Here is a 15,744-nt window from a genome sequence, read left to right on the forward strand (position 1 = left end):
AAGCTACACACAAATCAATTAGGGTATCACAAAGCGAGTTTTTCTTCAAATCATTTCTTTCTACATTTCTTTCTTGAGGTTGTACATGATGTGGAGTTACACTGGTCGTGTATTTATATATGAACATAGGAAAGTTATGTTCAATTATTCTACTGTCTTCCCTATTCCCTTCCTTTCCCTAGCAACCACATATCAGAGAGAACATTTGGCCTTTTGTTTTTTAGAATTGGCTTATTTCACTTAGCATGATAATCTCCAGTTCCATCCATTTACCAGCAAATGCCATAATTTCATTCTTCTTTTTGACTGAGTAATATTCCATTGTGTATATATACCACATTGTCTTTATCCATTAAGTTTCAGATTTAGATTTCATCTAATGGGGCAAAACATGGTCAGAGGATTTTGGTAAGAGATTCACTGTATAACCTGCAAATAATTTTCTGTCCTACTGGAGAGTTGATATTTTTAAAACCCAGTGACAATATTTAAAAAGTACTTTAAAAACAATCAATAATGCTTTAATGTAAGAATTTTTCTTTTCTTTTTTTAGGATAAACTCAAAGCTGGTAATGCCCTGGCATTTCTGAATCTTGAGAGAAAACAGTTTGAATGACTGAATTCACTACAAAAACAAATTTTCAAGAAGATATTTCACGTTTTTAAATATGCATCACAGATGCGTTACTAAAATTCTATTTTGAATTATTTAACCCAGAAATAGAATATCCCCAAACACCCTAAATTATTCATAACAAAAATGATTCACAAGTGCTTACATTCTGAAAAGTAGTACATTATCTCACATGCAAATCAGAAGTTATATTTCCAATGCCTTTTTTAATTATTCTGGAAGAGATAAAAAAAATGTCATTAATGATTTATATAGAGAAAGACTAACACCAGATTTATTCTAAAGTGCTCAGGCAGGGTCTTCATTTTGATCAAGGACATATGGAAATTGAGCCCAAATAACCTGTTGTATTCACTTTTTATCTCTTTTCATTTGCCCATAATTTGTCTGGAAATGCCTCCACAAAACAATTGATGTTTATACAGAATATCCAAAACATCAAAGAGTTTACAGCCCAATTAAAGAAGCAAGGTGCATGTTCACAGAATAATACCTGAGTCATACAACACAAAGTTCAAAAAGGTTTCAGTAAAAAGAAATCATTTTGGTCTTAAATGGTTGGGTAGATCTTCATAGAAGTTGGAACTTAGGTTGAGGATAGGAGGATGGATAAGGCTTATTCTAGGATGAAAGGATAGGAAACAGGTAGAAAGGCAAACTACAGGAAAATACATATGATTTCAGACTGGATGAAACTTATCCATTCTGGAGAAAAGTTCCAGCCTATAAATTTACCAGAAGTCCTTTTAATCCCCATACCCCAAGAACTAGGGATTGAACTCACAACCCCACACATGCTAGGCAAGCACTCTATCATGGAGCTACACCTCTACATTTTTATTTTATTTTATTTTATTTTTATTTTGAGGGTCTTGCTAAATTGCCAGATTCACCTTGAACTTGGAATGAAATCCTTCTGCTCTAGCCTCCATGTAACTGGGATTCACCATACCTGGCTATCTTTTAATTTAAAACTAGCCATCAGGAGTGAACTGGCCAGTACCAGGGTATCCTTGTTCTACTCACCTTATTTATAGTTCCACCTGGGTTACTGTAAAGGGACTTGGTCCTGGGAAGGGTGATGAACAACTGTAGTTCATATAAATCTGGCTGAATTCCAAAATCAAATGAAAATTTTCTAAACAATCCTCTGGCTTTAGGTTCATTCATACTTCTTTCCCTTTCATAGTACAGAAAATCAAAAGTATTGACACATAGTTTGTGTTGACCACTCTTCAGGGTAAAGAAGAGATCTAATTCTTACTAACTAGTTCCATTTCATTATTTTCACTTTATATAGTTTATCCATCTCCCGCTCCCTCTCTCTGCCCCAGCCTCGTATAGCTTTCTAGGATTTTACCAACTGACCACTCTGCTTATTACTTCAATCTGCCTAAAAAGAAAAATAAAATTAGACAAGGTAATGTTAGGCAGCTAGTCAGTCACAAATGGATAAGCAGGGAAAAGACAATGAAGGGTGACTAAAAACCACAAGGAGCCTTATCTGACAGATAAACACCTGGAAGATGGGGACTTGGTATGTTAAAACTTCCCCCAGTCATAGCTACATTTCTTTAATAAAAACTATTGTTTCAAGTTCATGTCACTCCAGGTGTCCGGACTCTATCACAATCCCCAATGCCTCCCTCACCTCACATCACCACAACTAAAACATTAAGACCCTCATGAAGAAACTTGATGGGGGCTCTTCGAAGGGTAATAAACTGATTAAGGGGGCAGGACATTGAGGCAAAAACTGGGTCAATAAAAAACCCACTAAGTGGACAAGAAATTGGGACAAAACAGGGGAATTCAATGTCCTAAAACACTTGAACTCTGAGTACAATACCTTTCTTGGAGGTGGTCCACGCAGTTCCCATCCTGTCAGTCAAAAGCCAGAAGGTAGACTTAGGTGGGACTCTGGAAACTTCCTCAGGACTTCCAATAGAACAGGAGGGCTGGAGAGGACCCTCCTTCTACCTTGAGGGTCCCTTTCCCCTTCCTATCCCTTATAAACTCTGAGCAACATATCTGAAATCTTTCTGGTCTGATCAAAAGTATTAGGGTTTGAAGTGGGGTCCTTCATGCTGCCTAGATTTCACAGAGGGCCCATGCTCTGAAACATAACAGCATGAAGCATGTCATTGTTTTTTTTCATCCCCAAATCTTTGGAAGAAATTTCATATTTCAACCCTTTGAATACAGTATTTAGTGACTTATATAAAAAGGAACTTGGCAACTTTATTCAGTATCATATACAATATAGTGAAGGGGTCCAGTATAGTCACAAGAGTGTTTTCTAATGTGCCAGTACTGTAAGCATGCTCCAGGCACTGGGTGAAAGCAAAAATAACTGAAACTGGGAACAGACTTGAACGGGTCAGCAACCTTTCTTTATTAAGCAGCGGTATGGCACATTTTCAGGGGAGAAAATGGCGACTAATTACAACTAGGGTCTGATTTTTATAGAGTTTAAGTGAGATTGGAATTATAACAAGTGAGATTGGAATTATAACAAGTGAGATTGGAATCATGACAAAAATCATGCGTCAGTTGGGTAGTCAGGGGGATCATTGTGCAAGTTCAAAGCTTAAATCAGGGAAAACAGTTGCAAAAGTCCAAAACCCATTTTTGCTGGGAGAGGGTGAAAGTCCAGAGCCCAGAGTCCACTGTTTGCCCTGCTTCTTCTCCCCACATATTGTCCTCCTTTCTCCCTGGGGGTTGTTATTCCCCCTTTCCTTGGGGATTGTTATTTTTCATATCCTTCACTGGAGATATGGAAGTAAACAAAAAGGATAAAATTATTTCTCTGACAAAGCCTTCAGTATGGGGGTGAGAAACATAAACAAACATAGAAGGGAGGAAAAAGAATGGATGAATAAAAGGAAAAAAGAAGGAAATTTTTCTTTATTGATAAACACTATAAAGAAATTAAAAAGGAAAATGTGATAAAGAGTGACTGGGAAATGGGAGATAAAATATTAAGTTGCAGGGCCAGAGAAAGCCTCTTTAAACAGGATTTTGATCAGGATGTAGCTGTAAAGGGGAGTGCCCTCTTGCCATCACACAATCCACGTTTGGGTGGCACTAAACCACCCACGTTTGGGTGGCACTCAGAAAGCCAGTGTGTAACAGCACTGTGTAGAAAGTTTAAAATAAGGGTTTTGTCCTATAAGAGTGTCAGGGACTTTTCAAAAGTGTTCCTTAGACACACAAGAGTTAAAAGTAGAGGAGAGGAAAGAGTATTCCAGGTAGAGAGAATAAATTAAAGCCTTGTGGCAAGAAAAACAAGCCACTAGGGATGAAAATGAGAAAGAAATATATATATATATATATATATATTTTTTTTTTTTTTTTTTTTTTGGGGTACTTGGGATCGAGGCAAGCACTCTACCAGCTGAGCTATCTCCCCAGCCCTTGGGAATATATTCTTAATCTAAATTGGCAAGATCATGTAAGGCTGTAGGTTATCTGAGGAATTTTGTGTATCCAAAAGTAGTAAGAATGTTTTTAAGTAGGGGATGACATTAACAAGAGTTAAATTTTGAAAAGACCCACTGGCTTGCAGGAGAGCTTAAGTAGGATAGCTTGGATGGAGGTGATGGTAGAACCAGAGGTAGAGTCCAGAGATTTTAAGGAGAGTCAGTTCAAAGGCCTTCATGATGGGCTAGATATAGGTGAGGATTAGAGGTATCAAAGATGACCCCTGGTTTTCGGACTTGTGTAAATGAAAGTAAATTGCCATTCACTGCAAAAGGCAGAGAGTAAAGACAAAGATTTGAAGGGCAGGAGTGCACATTTTGTTTTCGGACACACTGATTTTTTTTTTCTTTTTTTCTTTCTCTTTTCTTTTTTGTACTGGGGATTGAACTCATGGACAATTTACCACTAAACTATATCCCCACCCCTTTTAATTATTTTTTAGACAGGGTCTTGCTAAGCTGCTGAGACTGGCCTTGAACTTGAGATCCTCCTGCCTCAGTCTTCTGAGTTGCTGGGATTATAGGTATGTCATCATGCCCAGCTTACACATGCTGAATTTTAAATCTTTTGAGACATACAAACAGTGGAGTAGTTGATTATACAATTTTAATTTGCTAGCACATAGTAATGTCTCCATAAACATTTCTTGAACAAAAAAACAATAAACCTAATTTTTAAAAATAGATTTTCCTAAGATGAGCAAAGACAGGAGTTAGAAGTCAATTCGTCTAATTACTGTTGGAATTCCTATGCTGGGAATTCATACATTCTGAGTATAATCCAAATGGCTAGGCCTCATGAATTTATAACTATTGCAATGGTTTGAATCTTCACTATCCTAGTGGTAACTCCTTGGCAGAATGTTTTCCACTTCAATTACTCCTGGGGATTCCCAAATAAAGGCTGTATTTGTCTGTTAGGGCTGCCACAACAGAGTACCACAAACTGGACAGCTTAAATAGAAACTTATTTTCTCACAATTCTGGAGGCTGCAAGTATGAGATCAAGGAAGCAGTAGGGTTAACTTTTCTAAGGCCTCTCTCCTTGGCTAATAAATGGACATCTTCTTCTATCTTCACATGGTCTTCCCTTTGTCTTCATCCTAATTTCTTCTTCCAATGATGCTGGCCATATTAGATTAGAGCCCACCCCATTTACCTCATTTTAACTCTTGAAAGACCTTATATTCAAATAGAGTAACATTTTGAGGTGCTAGAATAAGGCTTCAACATATGAATTTTTGAGAGACAAAATTCAGCCCATAACAGATGCTTTATATGTATTCACTCAAACCTGGCAACCTCCATGCCAAGGATACTAATCAGTGATAGCAGACATTCTTCTCAGATGCCACTGACAGCACATGGTTCTGAGCAAAAGTAAAGAGAATAGCCTTCTCAGTGCCATATTTGATTACCTGGCCACAGAAAACAGAGCTCACACAAGAATCTAGAAGAGTCTACCAAGAAAATTACCTTTTCATCCTTTTCTCTCCTTCCTTATCTACTGTACTTTTCCAAAATATACCTTGAAAAAAAAATTACACCACCATCAGATTCCAAAGGAGGCAACCATTATCCAAGCATTCCTTTATTTTCCTTGCACAATACATTTCCCTATCACGCCTAAAAGGAAGCCAGCTTTGGCTCAACCCAATTCACATCACCCAGACAGAAAACCTAAACTTACATTCAAGATAGTCACTTAAGATGAACTGATTAAGATAAATACTATCTTTAAATTTAACTTAAGAGACCATTCTAAAGATTTTTTCCAATCAAAACTGAAAGCATTAAGTTGAAGTTTCCATTTCTGACACACAAAAGTTCACAACTTAATTAAAATATTAGTTCATTTTTGAAGTCAACACAAAAATATGACAAAGTCCAAACAGATCAAATTGTACCTTGTCTCCCAGTCTCCACCCCTAAAAGAAACCAATTTTACTTGTTGTTTTGTTTTTCCTACAGTCTGATTATACAAATACATATAATAATGTATATATTATGCAATATATATTATATATACTAGCATACAACATACACTATAATATATAGTCATTTTATATATTATAAATATATATAAAATATACATCTTGTTTATATATATATATTCCTGTTTTTATTTTACCCAAACAGTAGATTCTTGCTTTTTGGTAGTCATTTCACATATAAGATGCCTCCTTTCTTAAAAAAATACATTCAATAAAGTTTATTAAAAACAAAGAGAAACCAGTTTATAAGAGATTGTTTATAATTTCTACTTTTAATGAATTATTAATAACTGCCATTTATTCAAAGTTCAATAATAGTCAAGGACTGTGATAAGCATTTTATCCATTTAAAACATCTCAATAAAAGCATGTTTGTTACATCAAAATACTTAAATGATATATATATATATATATATTTATTTATTTGAGGAGGAAGGACACAGTATTAGGGACTAAACCCAGAAGCCCCCTATTACTGGTCATACCCCCAGTTCTTTTTATTTTGAGGCAAGTTCTCACTAAATTAATGAAGTTAGCCTCGAACTTGTAATCTTCCTGCTTTAGCCTCCCAAGTAGCTGGGATTGCAGATGTGTGCCACCATTCTGGCTGGAAGCTGCCTCCTTCCTTTTAATGAGGGAATACTATGAATGAAAATTCCATAGATGCACCATGATAATCCAATTCTCAATTAATGAACATCCATGTTTCAAGTCTTTTACAATTTCAAACTGCTGCTAAGAATATACTATGACATATGTTGAGCATCTTTTCATATGCTATTTTGCCATGTCTTTTTTCTGAAGTGTCCATTCGGATCTTTCACCCATTTTAAATTGGGTTGTTTTCTTATTGTTAAGATTTTTTTTTGGTGCATTTTAATTATACATAATAGAGGGTTGAGTTTTAAGAGATCTTTGCATATTTGAGATACAAATTCTTTATCAGGTGTTCTGAAAATATTTCCTCCTGGTATTTTCATTTTAAGTTTTTTCTTTCACAGAACAGAGTCTTTGTTTGAATGAAGAACAACTTATCAATTTTTTCTTTCATAGATTGTGCTTTCTGTATCATGCCTTAAACTTCATTGACAAATGTGGAGTTGCCTACATTTTCCCTGTTATCTTCTAGAAATTTTGCATTTTACATTTAGTCCTATGATTCACTTTGAGTTAACTCTTATAAAAGGTGTATTAGATTCTTTTTTTTTAATGGATGTCCAGTTGTTCCAGCACTATTTGTTTAAAAGATTCCTTACTCCCTTGAATTACCTTAATTCCTTTGTCATACATTGGCTGACTATTTGTGTGGCTATTCTTTTACCATCACCACCTCAATTATTCTAACTTTGAAGTCAGGCAGGCAGTGTCAGTCCAATGTGCTCTTCAATATTGCCTTGGCTATTGCGTCTTTTGACATTCCATATAAACTTTAAAATCATTTTTGTCAATATCTGCAAAAGTACTTCCTGGAATTTTGATTGGGATTGCACTGAATTTATATATCAAGTTGGGAATAGACATCTAAATTTGAGTTTTGTAATCCATGAGCCAGTACATCCTTCCAGTTTTTAGATATTTGATTTCTATCATCAGTTTTGTAGTTTTCTGCATATAAATCTTATACATACTTTAGATTTATAACCTATTTATGCTTTGGGGGAGGGAGTACATTTGTAAATGGCATAGTGCTTTTTATTTTGTTTATTAAGTTTTGTGTTGGTGCCAAGGATTGAAACCAGGGGCACTTAACCTCTCGGCCACATCCCCAGCCTTTTTTTTGTTTTTTAATTTTGAAACAGGGCTCATTAAATTAGTGAGACTGGCTTTGAACTTCTGATCCTCCCACTTCAGCCTCCCAACCCACTGGATTACAGACATGCACCATTGCCTGTAATTTCAAATTTCAATTATTTATTGCTGGTATACAGGAATGCAATTGACCTTTTGCATATTAAGCTGATATCCTAAAATATCCTGATATCCTAAAATCTCGCTATCATTGCAAGATTAATTGCAAAAGTGATTATTACTTCTTTGAAATATTCTAAATCAGCAGTTATGTCATCTGTGAACAGACTGACTTATTTTTCAATCTCCACATTATTTCCATGTCTTATTGTATTAGCTAAGACATTCAGTACACTCATGAAGAGGAGTCCAGAGAAGGGACATTCTTGCCTTCTCCTGGATCTCTGGGGGAAAGAATTTATTTTCTCATCATAAAGTATTATGTGTGGCTGTAGGTGTTTTTTTTTTTTTTTTTTTTTCTTTAAGATGCTCTTAATCAAGTTCTGTATTCCTGCTTATTAATTATAAATGGGTGATGAAGGAAGGCACTTTTAAGACGTTGCTTTAAATAAATCTAGGAACTTCTAAGTAACATAAGATTCTAAGGCCAGTAAGAAATTAAGTTATTTAGGCAACTATCCCTAATAACCGCCTACCATAATCAAATCAGTGTTATAGCACAATGGAGGCAGATACTGCCCTCGGCTAAGCATAGAAGCCCCAAAACAATAACAAACAAAAGCCTGGAGCTTTAATCAGGAGCTCACAAGTTCTATGGCATTTTCTCATAGAGACAGAAGTGAATTAATCAACAGGTGTGTGAGATGTTTCTTTTTCAGATACTGAAGACCAACCTTTGGGTAACATTTTCACTCAATTCCTCTTGCATCATTCACTTTCCCCACCCTTTTCTCGCAGAAACCACAGCGCAGTTTAAAAACACACTCCCATTTCTGACCTCAAGACCTAATTTAGAGAGTCAGCACCTCCAGTTAATTGCGTATTTGGCAAGTCTTTTAAAATAAACACGAGGTATGCGGCGTGGGTTTTGGGCGGTGGGGGTAGTCAAGTGCGAACAAACGTAGAACATTATTTCCTCTGCACTCTTTTCTACCTAGCTTCTTCCCAGAGCCATCCCTTGGGCGAAGGCTCTCCGTGGACACTGGAGTCACTCGGCTACGAAAATAAACAGACCAACCCGAAAGGAAAATGGAGGATACGGCATGCAATAGCGCCAGAAAAAGCTTTTCTGCTTTTAAAGGAGGAGGGTCACATTCCAGAAAGAAACCTCCCGGCCTTCGGAGTCCACGCCCAGGGCTCACCGCGCAGCCGCCCGCCCGCCTCTCTTTCCACCCAACCAGAGTTCAGCCACTTCCACCCACTGCCCTCCGCTCCGCCAATCCCTAACCCGGCATGCATCACGCCGACCTTTTCCTTCCTAGTGACCCCCACCTTCGGCGCCTCCCAATGACAAGTGGCGCAAAGCATTGTGGTCCCGCGCGCAGGAGCGAGGTCGGGGGCAGGAAAAAGAAAGCAAAAGACTTGGGCGAGCCGGTAGGGCGGTCCCCGCGCACGCGCACGGGCGGAGGCGGGGGTGGAAAAGGGGGCGGTGCGTGGCCTACGGCGAGCGGAGTGGGGCGGGGTCGCGCGGCCTTGGCGGGGAGTCCGCGAGCCGGGAGGGGAGGGGGGTGGGTGAGGGAGCGGGCGGAGGAGGAAGTGTCATGGCGTCGGGCCGTGGAGGTTCTTCTCGCTGGTTCTTTACTCGGGAACAGCTGGAGAACACGCCGAGCCGCCGCTGCGGAGTGGAGGCTGATAAAGAGCTCTCGTACCGCCAGCAGGCGGCCAACCTCATCCAGGACATGGGACAGCGTCTCAATGTGTATCCTTTCCTGTTCTTGGCCTTTTCGCCCCTCACGCCCTGTCTCCCTCGCCGGGTTGCCGGGCCTGGTGTCCCGCGAACATGGCGCCGCCGCCTTGGCCTTCTGTGGGCCTTGGCTGTGCGGTGAGTGAGGGGAAGCTTAGGCTCGGGCAGCCGCGAGAAGGCAGTGGACGAGGGGAGGGATAGAGAGAAGCAGAGGAACGCAGGCCGGCAGGTTGCGTTGTGTAATCTGTTTGGGGCAGCGCGTGGTGGCGGCAGGGAATGGGAGTGCCTCTTTGGCGGGAGCGGAGTCTGAGGTTTATCGAAGGAAAGGGGCGGCTCCTTCGACGTCTCCCGTTGCCAGAAGGGGTTGAGAGGTGGGAAGGCTGAGCGATTGGAAGGCTTGAACATTCTCGGAGGCCTTACTTCGCGCTCCTCTCCGGCTCGATGGCGGTTCTCTTGTGCCTTGGAAGCGCACTACTGGAGGTCTTTATGTTCTTGGCGTGGTTTTGTAGGAGTGTGTGTGTGCGCGCGCATTTCAACTGCTTAATTTTTTTTGTTGTGGCCGCTAATAAATAGTTCGAGCGCTCTCGTAATAGTAAAATTAGGGTGAAATGCTCAGCAGGTATTATTTTTGGTATTTATTTGGCATCAAGCCTATTCCTTTTCCCCTCCCCCCCCTCAGGCTTTTATTTATTTCCTGTTTTGAGTTTGGTTTTGAGTGAATTGGAAGCACTAGAAAAGGATTTTAGATCGTGATTTTTCCATCAAAATTGTTTTGGAAATGGGATATTGTTTTTCTCAGATTATTTCCTAAATGTAACATTCCAGCTCTCAACTTACAATAAACACTGCGATTGTTTATATGCACAGGTTTTATATGCACCATTCTTTCACCAAATTCAGTAGAAATGTAAGTACTATTTTATTGTCTGTTTTTAGTGCTATCAAAATTTAAATCGAACAGAAACAAAAAGTTAGTTGGTCATTGATTTTACTGTTGAACTTAGTGTTCCGAATTAACGGTAAAAGTAAATAACGTGGTAAACGTTTTGCTTCAAATAAGGAGGTTTCTTTGCGTTTTAAAATTTTATAATGAATTAAAGGCACTGTGATAGGCCCTGCGAGGCCTTTTAAGCTGTCTCGGGGTTAATACATCGGCTTTCTTTATTTAAATTTTATATTTGAATACATTGAGTAATCATTGTGTAGACTGTTCATTCAGTGATAAATCTTAATTTTATTGGACTCTTGCAAATATTGAAAACTGGAATTAATTTAGTTACTCCTTTGAAGTGACACTGAAAGCTAGCTGTTAAGGAAAATACTTCATTTACCAACGATTTCTCAAGATGTCACAATTTCTGTTTATCGTACATTAGTAATAGTTGTCTCCTTAATTAAGCATTAAGTTGACTGAAATGTCAAATTCTTGCTTCAAGTATTCTGTGTCAGGAGTATGTTCATATAGGTTAATTTTGATGGAAAACTTGCACTGGAATACTAAGGTACTTATTTCTTTTCAGAATAATGTGTGTTGCACTTGTTAGTCAAGGAAAAAATGCATATTGTTTAGAAATGTTTAACCCTGGCTTAATTTTCACTATCTTTATTTTTTTACTCTCTTTCCTATTATTTTCTGAATGCGAGTCTTGAAAAATGTGTGTAGGAGACCTTAACCGCTATTTTGGAGTCATTAGGACCTCTTTTGCTAAGAAAACAGTCTTAGGGTCCTTGAGAATGTTATTTTAGAAAGATACTTTAAATTGATTCCTGCTTCTTGCTCTTCTGATCAGAAATCTAATTTGGTTTATCAAATTGATTTATCTTGAATAGTACGTGTAGACTTGGGTCTCTTGCAGTCCCCTTTATTTCTATGCTGATTCTTGCTTTGTTGATTCCAGTTTCCTGATTATTTTTTTAGGTATGACTCTTAAGTTAGTGAATAATGTTGTGGAGGAAAAAGAAGATTAGAAATAACACTTAGATTAAAGGAATTACATTTTATTTAAATTATCTCCAACAAAGGTAGTAGGGAACTAATGAATACTAACATAAATTTTGCTATTCTTAAGTAGTCATGGATAATGCTGGTAAAAATTAAAAGTCAAAATAAGTTCTGGAAATTCTTCATACAGTTATAGATGTCCCATTTGGTAAATTGGATTTACTTTTCTGCTTCCAGTAAATGATCATCTCATCACGTCTTCACTTTTTTTTTAAGCTTTTCCTTATTAATAATTTGTCTTTATGACCTGGTTGGTGTGCTTTCAGATATCTTGCTGAAGGCCAGACCAAAATTCACAACTTTAAATTGATTGGTAAGGCCCACGTCATTTTTATTCTAGCTTTCACTATTTTATTTAAATGACATTATTCAGTAAATAGCCAAAACATTTTTTTATTCTTATGCATGTCTTATGTGTATATGATGATAAATTCAGCATTTTATATTTGTCATCAGCAAGATTGAAATCTTAGGTTAATTTGTTTTGCAAAGTATCATTGCATCCTTCATATAAAACTTGTCCTTTTTACCTTCATTATTATAGTCTCAAAAGTGATTTTAATGTTAGTGTTTGTGAATTTGAATCAATTTCACATCCTTACTCTTTTGTGCACCCTTCTCCCCCATCCTTTAGGGTAAAAGAGGTGTCTCAAACTGAATATGAGTTGGGCTTAAATTCATATTCACCCACATCATTGGGAAGATTTTTTTTAGAGGGTTATAATCAAATGTCAGTGGATTTACAAAAGCATGAATCTTCACATAGCATACTGAGCACCATTTAATAAATTGGACCTGTGGAATAACAAGCTTAGATTTTAAGATGCTAGAACAAACTATCAAGTGTTAAATATAATTGTCGCTTCATTTTATTTTCCCACATTAACAAATTTGTAAAAGAACCCTGTAAGTGAGATGCTATTGTATTTAAGAATAAAATCATTATCAGCCTGTGTTGCTGACCCACTGTCTTTTTTATCATTTTGTTTTTTTGTTAGTTTCTTATAGAATTGAGTCACTTTCAAAAGTAAATAGCTTTTCATCAGTAGCCTGATTGGGTAAATCTACCCTTTGTTTACTGAGTGCAGAGAGGCTTATGTAATTGCAATTAATAATTAAAGAGTAGATTTTCTAGATCACACTTAAGATAGATCTAGGAAAGTATAAAGGCCCTGGGGCTCATAGTGCCTCCAAGGTATAAACTGAGGGTTGAGCATCCTCAGCAGGTTTTGTTTTTTTGGTGGTGCTGAGGATTGAACTCAGAGCTTGCACATGCTAGACAAATGTGATGCCCGCTGAGCTACATCCCCAGTCCCCTCCAGCATCACTCTTAGGAGTAGATATTGACTCAGTCTCTCTTACAGACTCGTAGTTAATTTGGTTAGTCAAGTTTATGATGGTATTTGTTTCTTTTTTTCTTTTTTGTATTATTGGGGTCGAACCCAAGGTCTCACATGTGCTAGGCAAGCACTCTGAGCTAATCCTCAAAACTTTTTATTTTGAGACTGTCTTGCCAAGTTGCTAGGCTGGCCTCTGACTTGCCATCTTCCTGTCTACACCTCCTGAATAACTGGAATTTCAGTCATGTACCACTACACCCAGTAAATTTTCCTTAAAAATTTTTTTTTTGGCGGGGCACAGGGAGATACTGGGGCTCGAACCCAGATGCACTTTACCACTGAGTTACATCCCCAACCCTTTTTCTATATTTTATTTTAAGACAAGATCTCACTAAGTTGCTTAGGGCCTCTCTAAGTTGTTGATGCTGACCTTGAACTTGTGATCATCCTGCCTCAGCCTCCTAAACCACTGGAATTAAATGTGTGCACCACTATGTTCAGATAAGTCCAGTGAATTCTCTTAAGTATTTCTAAGTATTTATGTTTTTCTGCTGTCATAGCACTTCTCCATTTGATGTACTTTATTTTCCTTAAAAGGATTGCCTATTTCTTGAGTTGAGCAATTAGAACTTACGGATAATATGCACATTTTAAATGTATTATGGTTCTGTTTAAGAGCCCAAGAGTACATGATGAGTAAAGGACAGCATTTGGGGTTAATGATATTAAGAAATGACCATAATGGTTAGTGAGAATGCATGTGATCTGTGTCATATGAGAGTTTCATTTTATGCTTGTAAATTAGTTTGGTCCCTTGTTGCACATAGGTAGATTTGTATTTGTGCAAATATTTGATTTTCACTTTTTGCTCACAATTTTTTCTCAGTTGACTTGGCTCTTGAGTAGTGAATATCATTGGAAATTTAAAGATAATCTGGCATTCTTTTCTTTCCCTATAAAGACTTCAGTGATATCTGAGGAAGGATTTTTTTAAAAATCTATCAAGAGAAGTGTGTACTTCTGTTCTTTGTCTGATAGAAGCTACCTGATAGAATGTAAGGGCAGGGTTTTTGTTTGTTTTTCTTTTACTCGCTTACATTACTTCTGCCTAGAAGGCTACCTCACGTAGAGAAAATAGTCTGCATTTTCCTAATACACCTTTTCCACATAGATGCATTTAGAATTTTTTTTTAATTGAAAATTATTATAGGCATATGGCAAATGAAAACAATAGGAAAGGGATTAGGTGTAGCTGCTTCTGGGGTAGTTTTTGTTTTGTTTTTGTATTTGGTACCAGAGATTGAACTCAGTGGTGCTTAACCACTGAACCACATCCCAACCTTCTTTTATTTTTTTTGTGAGACAGGTTTTCGCAAAGTTGCTTAGGGCCTAAGTTCCTGAGGCAGACTTTGAACTTGTGATCCCTGCCTCAGCCTCCAGAGCTGCTGGGTTACAGGTATAAATTTGAAAATGTTTATATTGAAACGCTTTGATTCATCTACTGTATTGAAACCCAGTGGTGCACATATCATCTACAATAAATATTTGCTTCTTGCTCTATATTTGATACCTCTTAAAGATATAATTCACATAGCTTATGTTTTACCTGTTGAAAATTTCTGACTCTGGGCTTTTTTTAATATATTTGGACTTGTACCTCAATTTCAGAAGTTGTTATCACCTCAGAAAGAAACCCCACACCCACTCACCATCTCTGTCCATTCTTTCCCTTAGCCTATTTGGACATTTCATATAAATGGAATCATACATTATGTAGTCCCTTGTGACTTTTTTCACTTAATATAATGCTTTTCAAAGTTCACCTGTATTGTAGCATGTATCAGTACATCACATATTTTTCTTGCTGAACCACTTATTCCACGGTCTGAATGGACAACATTTTATATGTCTGTTCATCAGTTGGTGGACATTTGTGTTGTTACTAGACTTTGGCTGTTAGGAATATTGTAACTCTGAATATTGATACATATGTTTTGCTTTCTCTTGGGTTCATACCCAGGAGAATTGCTGGATCATATACTAGACCCCAGTAATCTTGAATAACTTTCCTCATTATCTATTATTAGAGGATATTTCAGGTCCTTGTTAATTTTTTCTGCTCCAAAAAATTTCAAAGCCAAAATTAGCCATTTCTTTATGAAAATCTGCTATCAGTAGAATAGAAGAAGACTACAACCCAGGCACTAGTGATCCTTATCATTACTTGTTAGTCACTGTTTTTAGCCATTTTCAATGGACATAGCTAGGAAATACATACTGTGGTGTACACACATATACACATACATCCATATAGAGTAAAGATATGTATATGTATGTTCACCTTGTTGATAAATACTATTCATTTACACATTTAAGTGTATTATAACATGTACATTGTACTATGTATTATAAGTAATCTAGAGGTGATTTAAAATATACAGAAAGGTATGCATAGGTTATGTTCAGTTACTACAGTATTTTATTTGTAAGGGACTTGAGCATCTGTGGATGTGGTTATGTGGGGGAGGAATATACTAGAATGAGGTATTTAAAATACCTTATTGAGGGTGGGAGAGAGTGATATTGTATTTGCCTGGGCCATAGCTAAGTGGTAGAGTGCCTGTGTGTGAGATTTCTAGG

At 37.4% G+C, this 15,744-nt stretch overlaps 2 protein-coding genes across 13 annotated transcripts in view; both read left to right on the forward strand.

Annotated features, from left to right (window-relative positions):
• Window positions 1-9,435, forward strand: part of ACMSD (aminocarboxymuconate semialdehyde decarboxylase) — a 58,564-nt gene extending 49,129 nt beyond the window's left edge. For 8 of the 9 annotated variants that reach the window (XM_079135681.1, XM_079135685.1, XM_079135680.1 and 5 more), the window contains one exon: window positions 554-2,230. In XM_079135681.1, coding sequence (XP_078991807.1) covers window positions 554-616 — 63 coding nt within the window. In that variant the 3' untranslated portion in view covers window positions 617-2,230. Of the gene's footprint in view, window positions 1-553; window positions 2,231-8,816 lie in introns of those variants that run through there. The other variant, XM_079135682.1, reaches the window with a different exon arrangement.
• A 140-nt stretch (window positions 9,436-9,575) lies between these two features.
• CCNT2 (cyclin T2) overlaps window positions 9,576-15,744 on the forward strand; it is a 38,349-nt gene continuing 32,180 nt past the window's right edge. The window contains exons 1-2 of one of the 4 annotated variants that reach the window (XR_013763075.1): window positions 9,576-9,777; window positions 10,588-10,669. Coding sequence is in view for 3 of the 4 variants with exons in the window: in XM_079135642.1 (XP_078991768.1) it covers window positions 9,620-9,777; window positions 10,588-10,669 (240 nt within the window). In the remaining variant the exon portion in view is untranslated. Of the gene's footprint in view, window positions 9,778-9,800; window positions 10,243-10,587; window positions 10,670-15,744 lie in introns of those variants that run through there. The other 3 variants (XM_079135642.1, XM_079135643.1, XM_079135644.1) reach the window with 3 other exon arrangements.

This window comes from Sciurus vulgaris (assembly GCF_902686455.1).
Source record: "Sciurus vulgaris genome assembly, chromosome: 3".
Taxonomy (NCBI): Eukaryota; Metazoa; Chordata; class Mammalia; order Rodentia; family Sciuridae; genus Sciurus; species Sciurus vulgaris.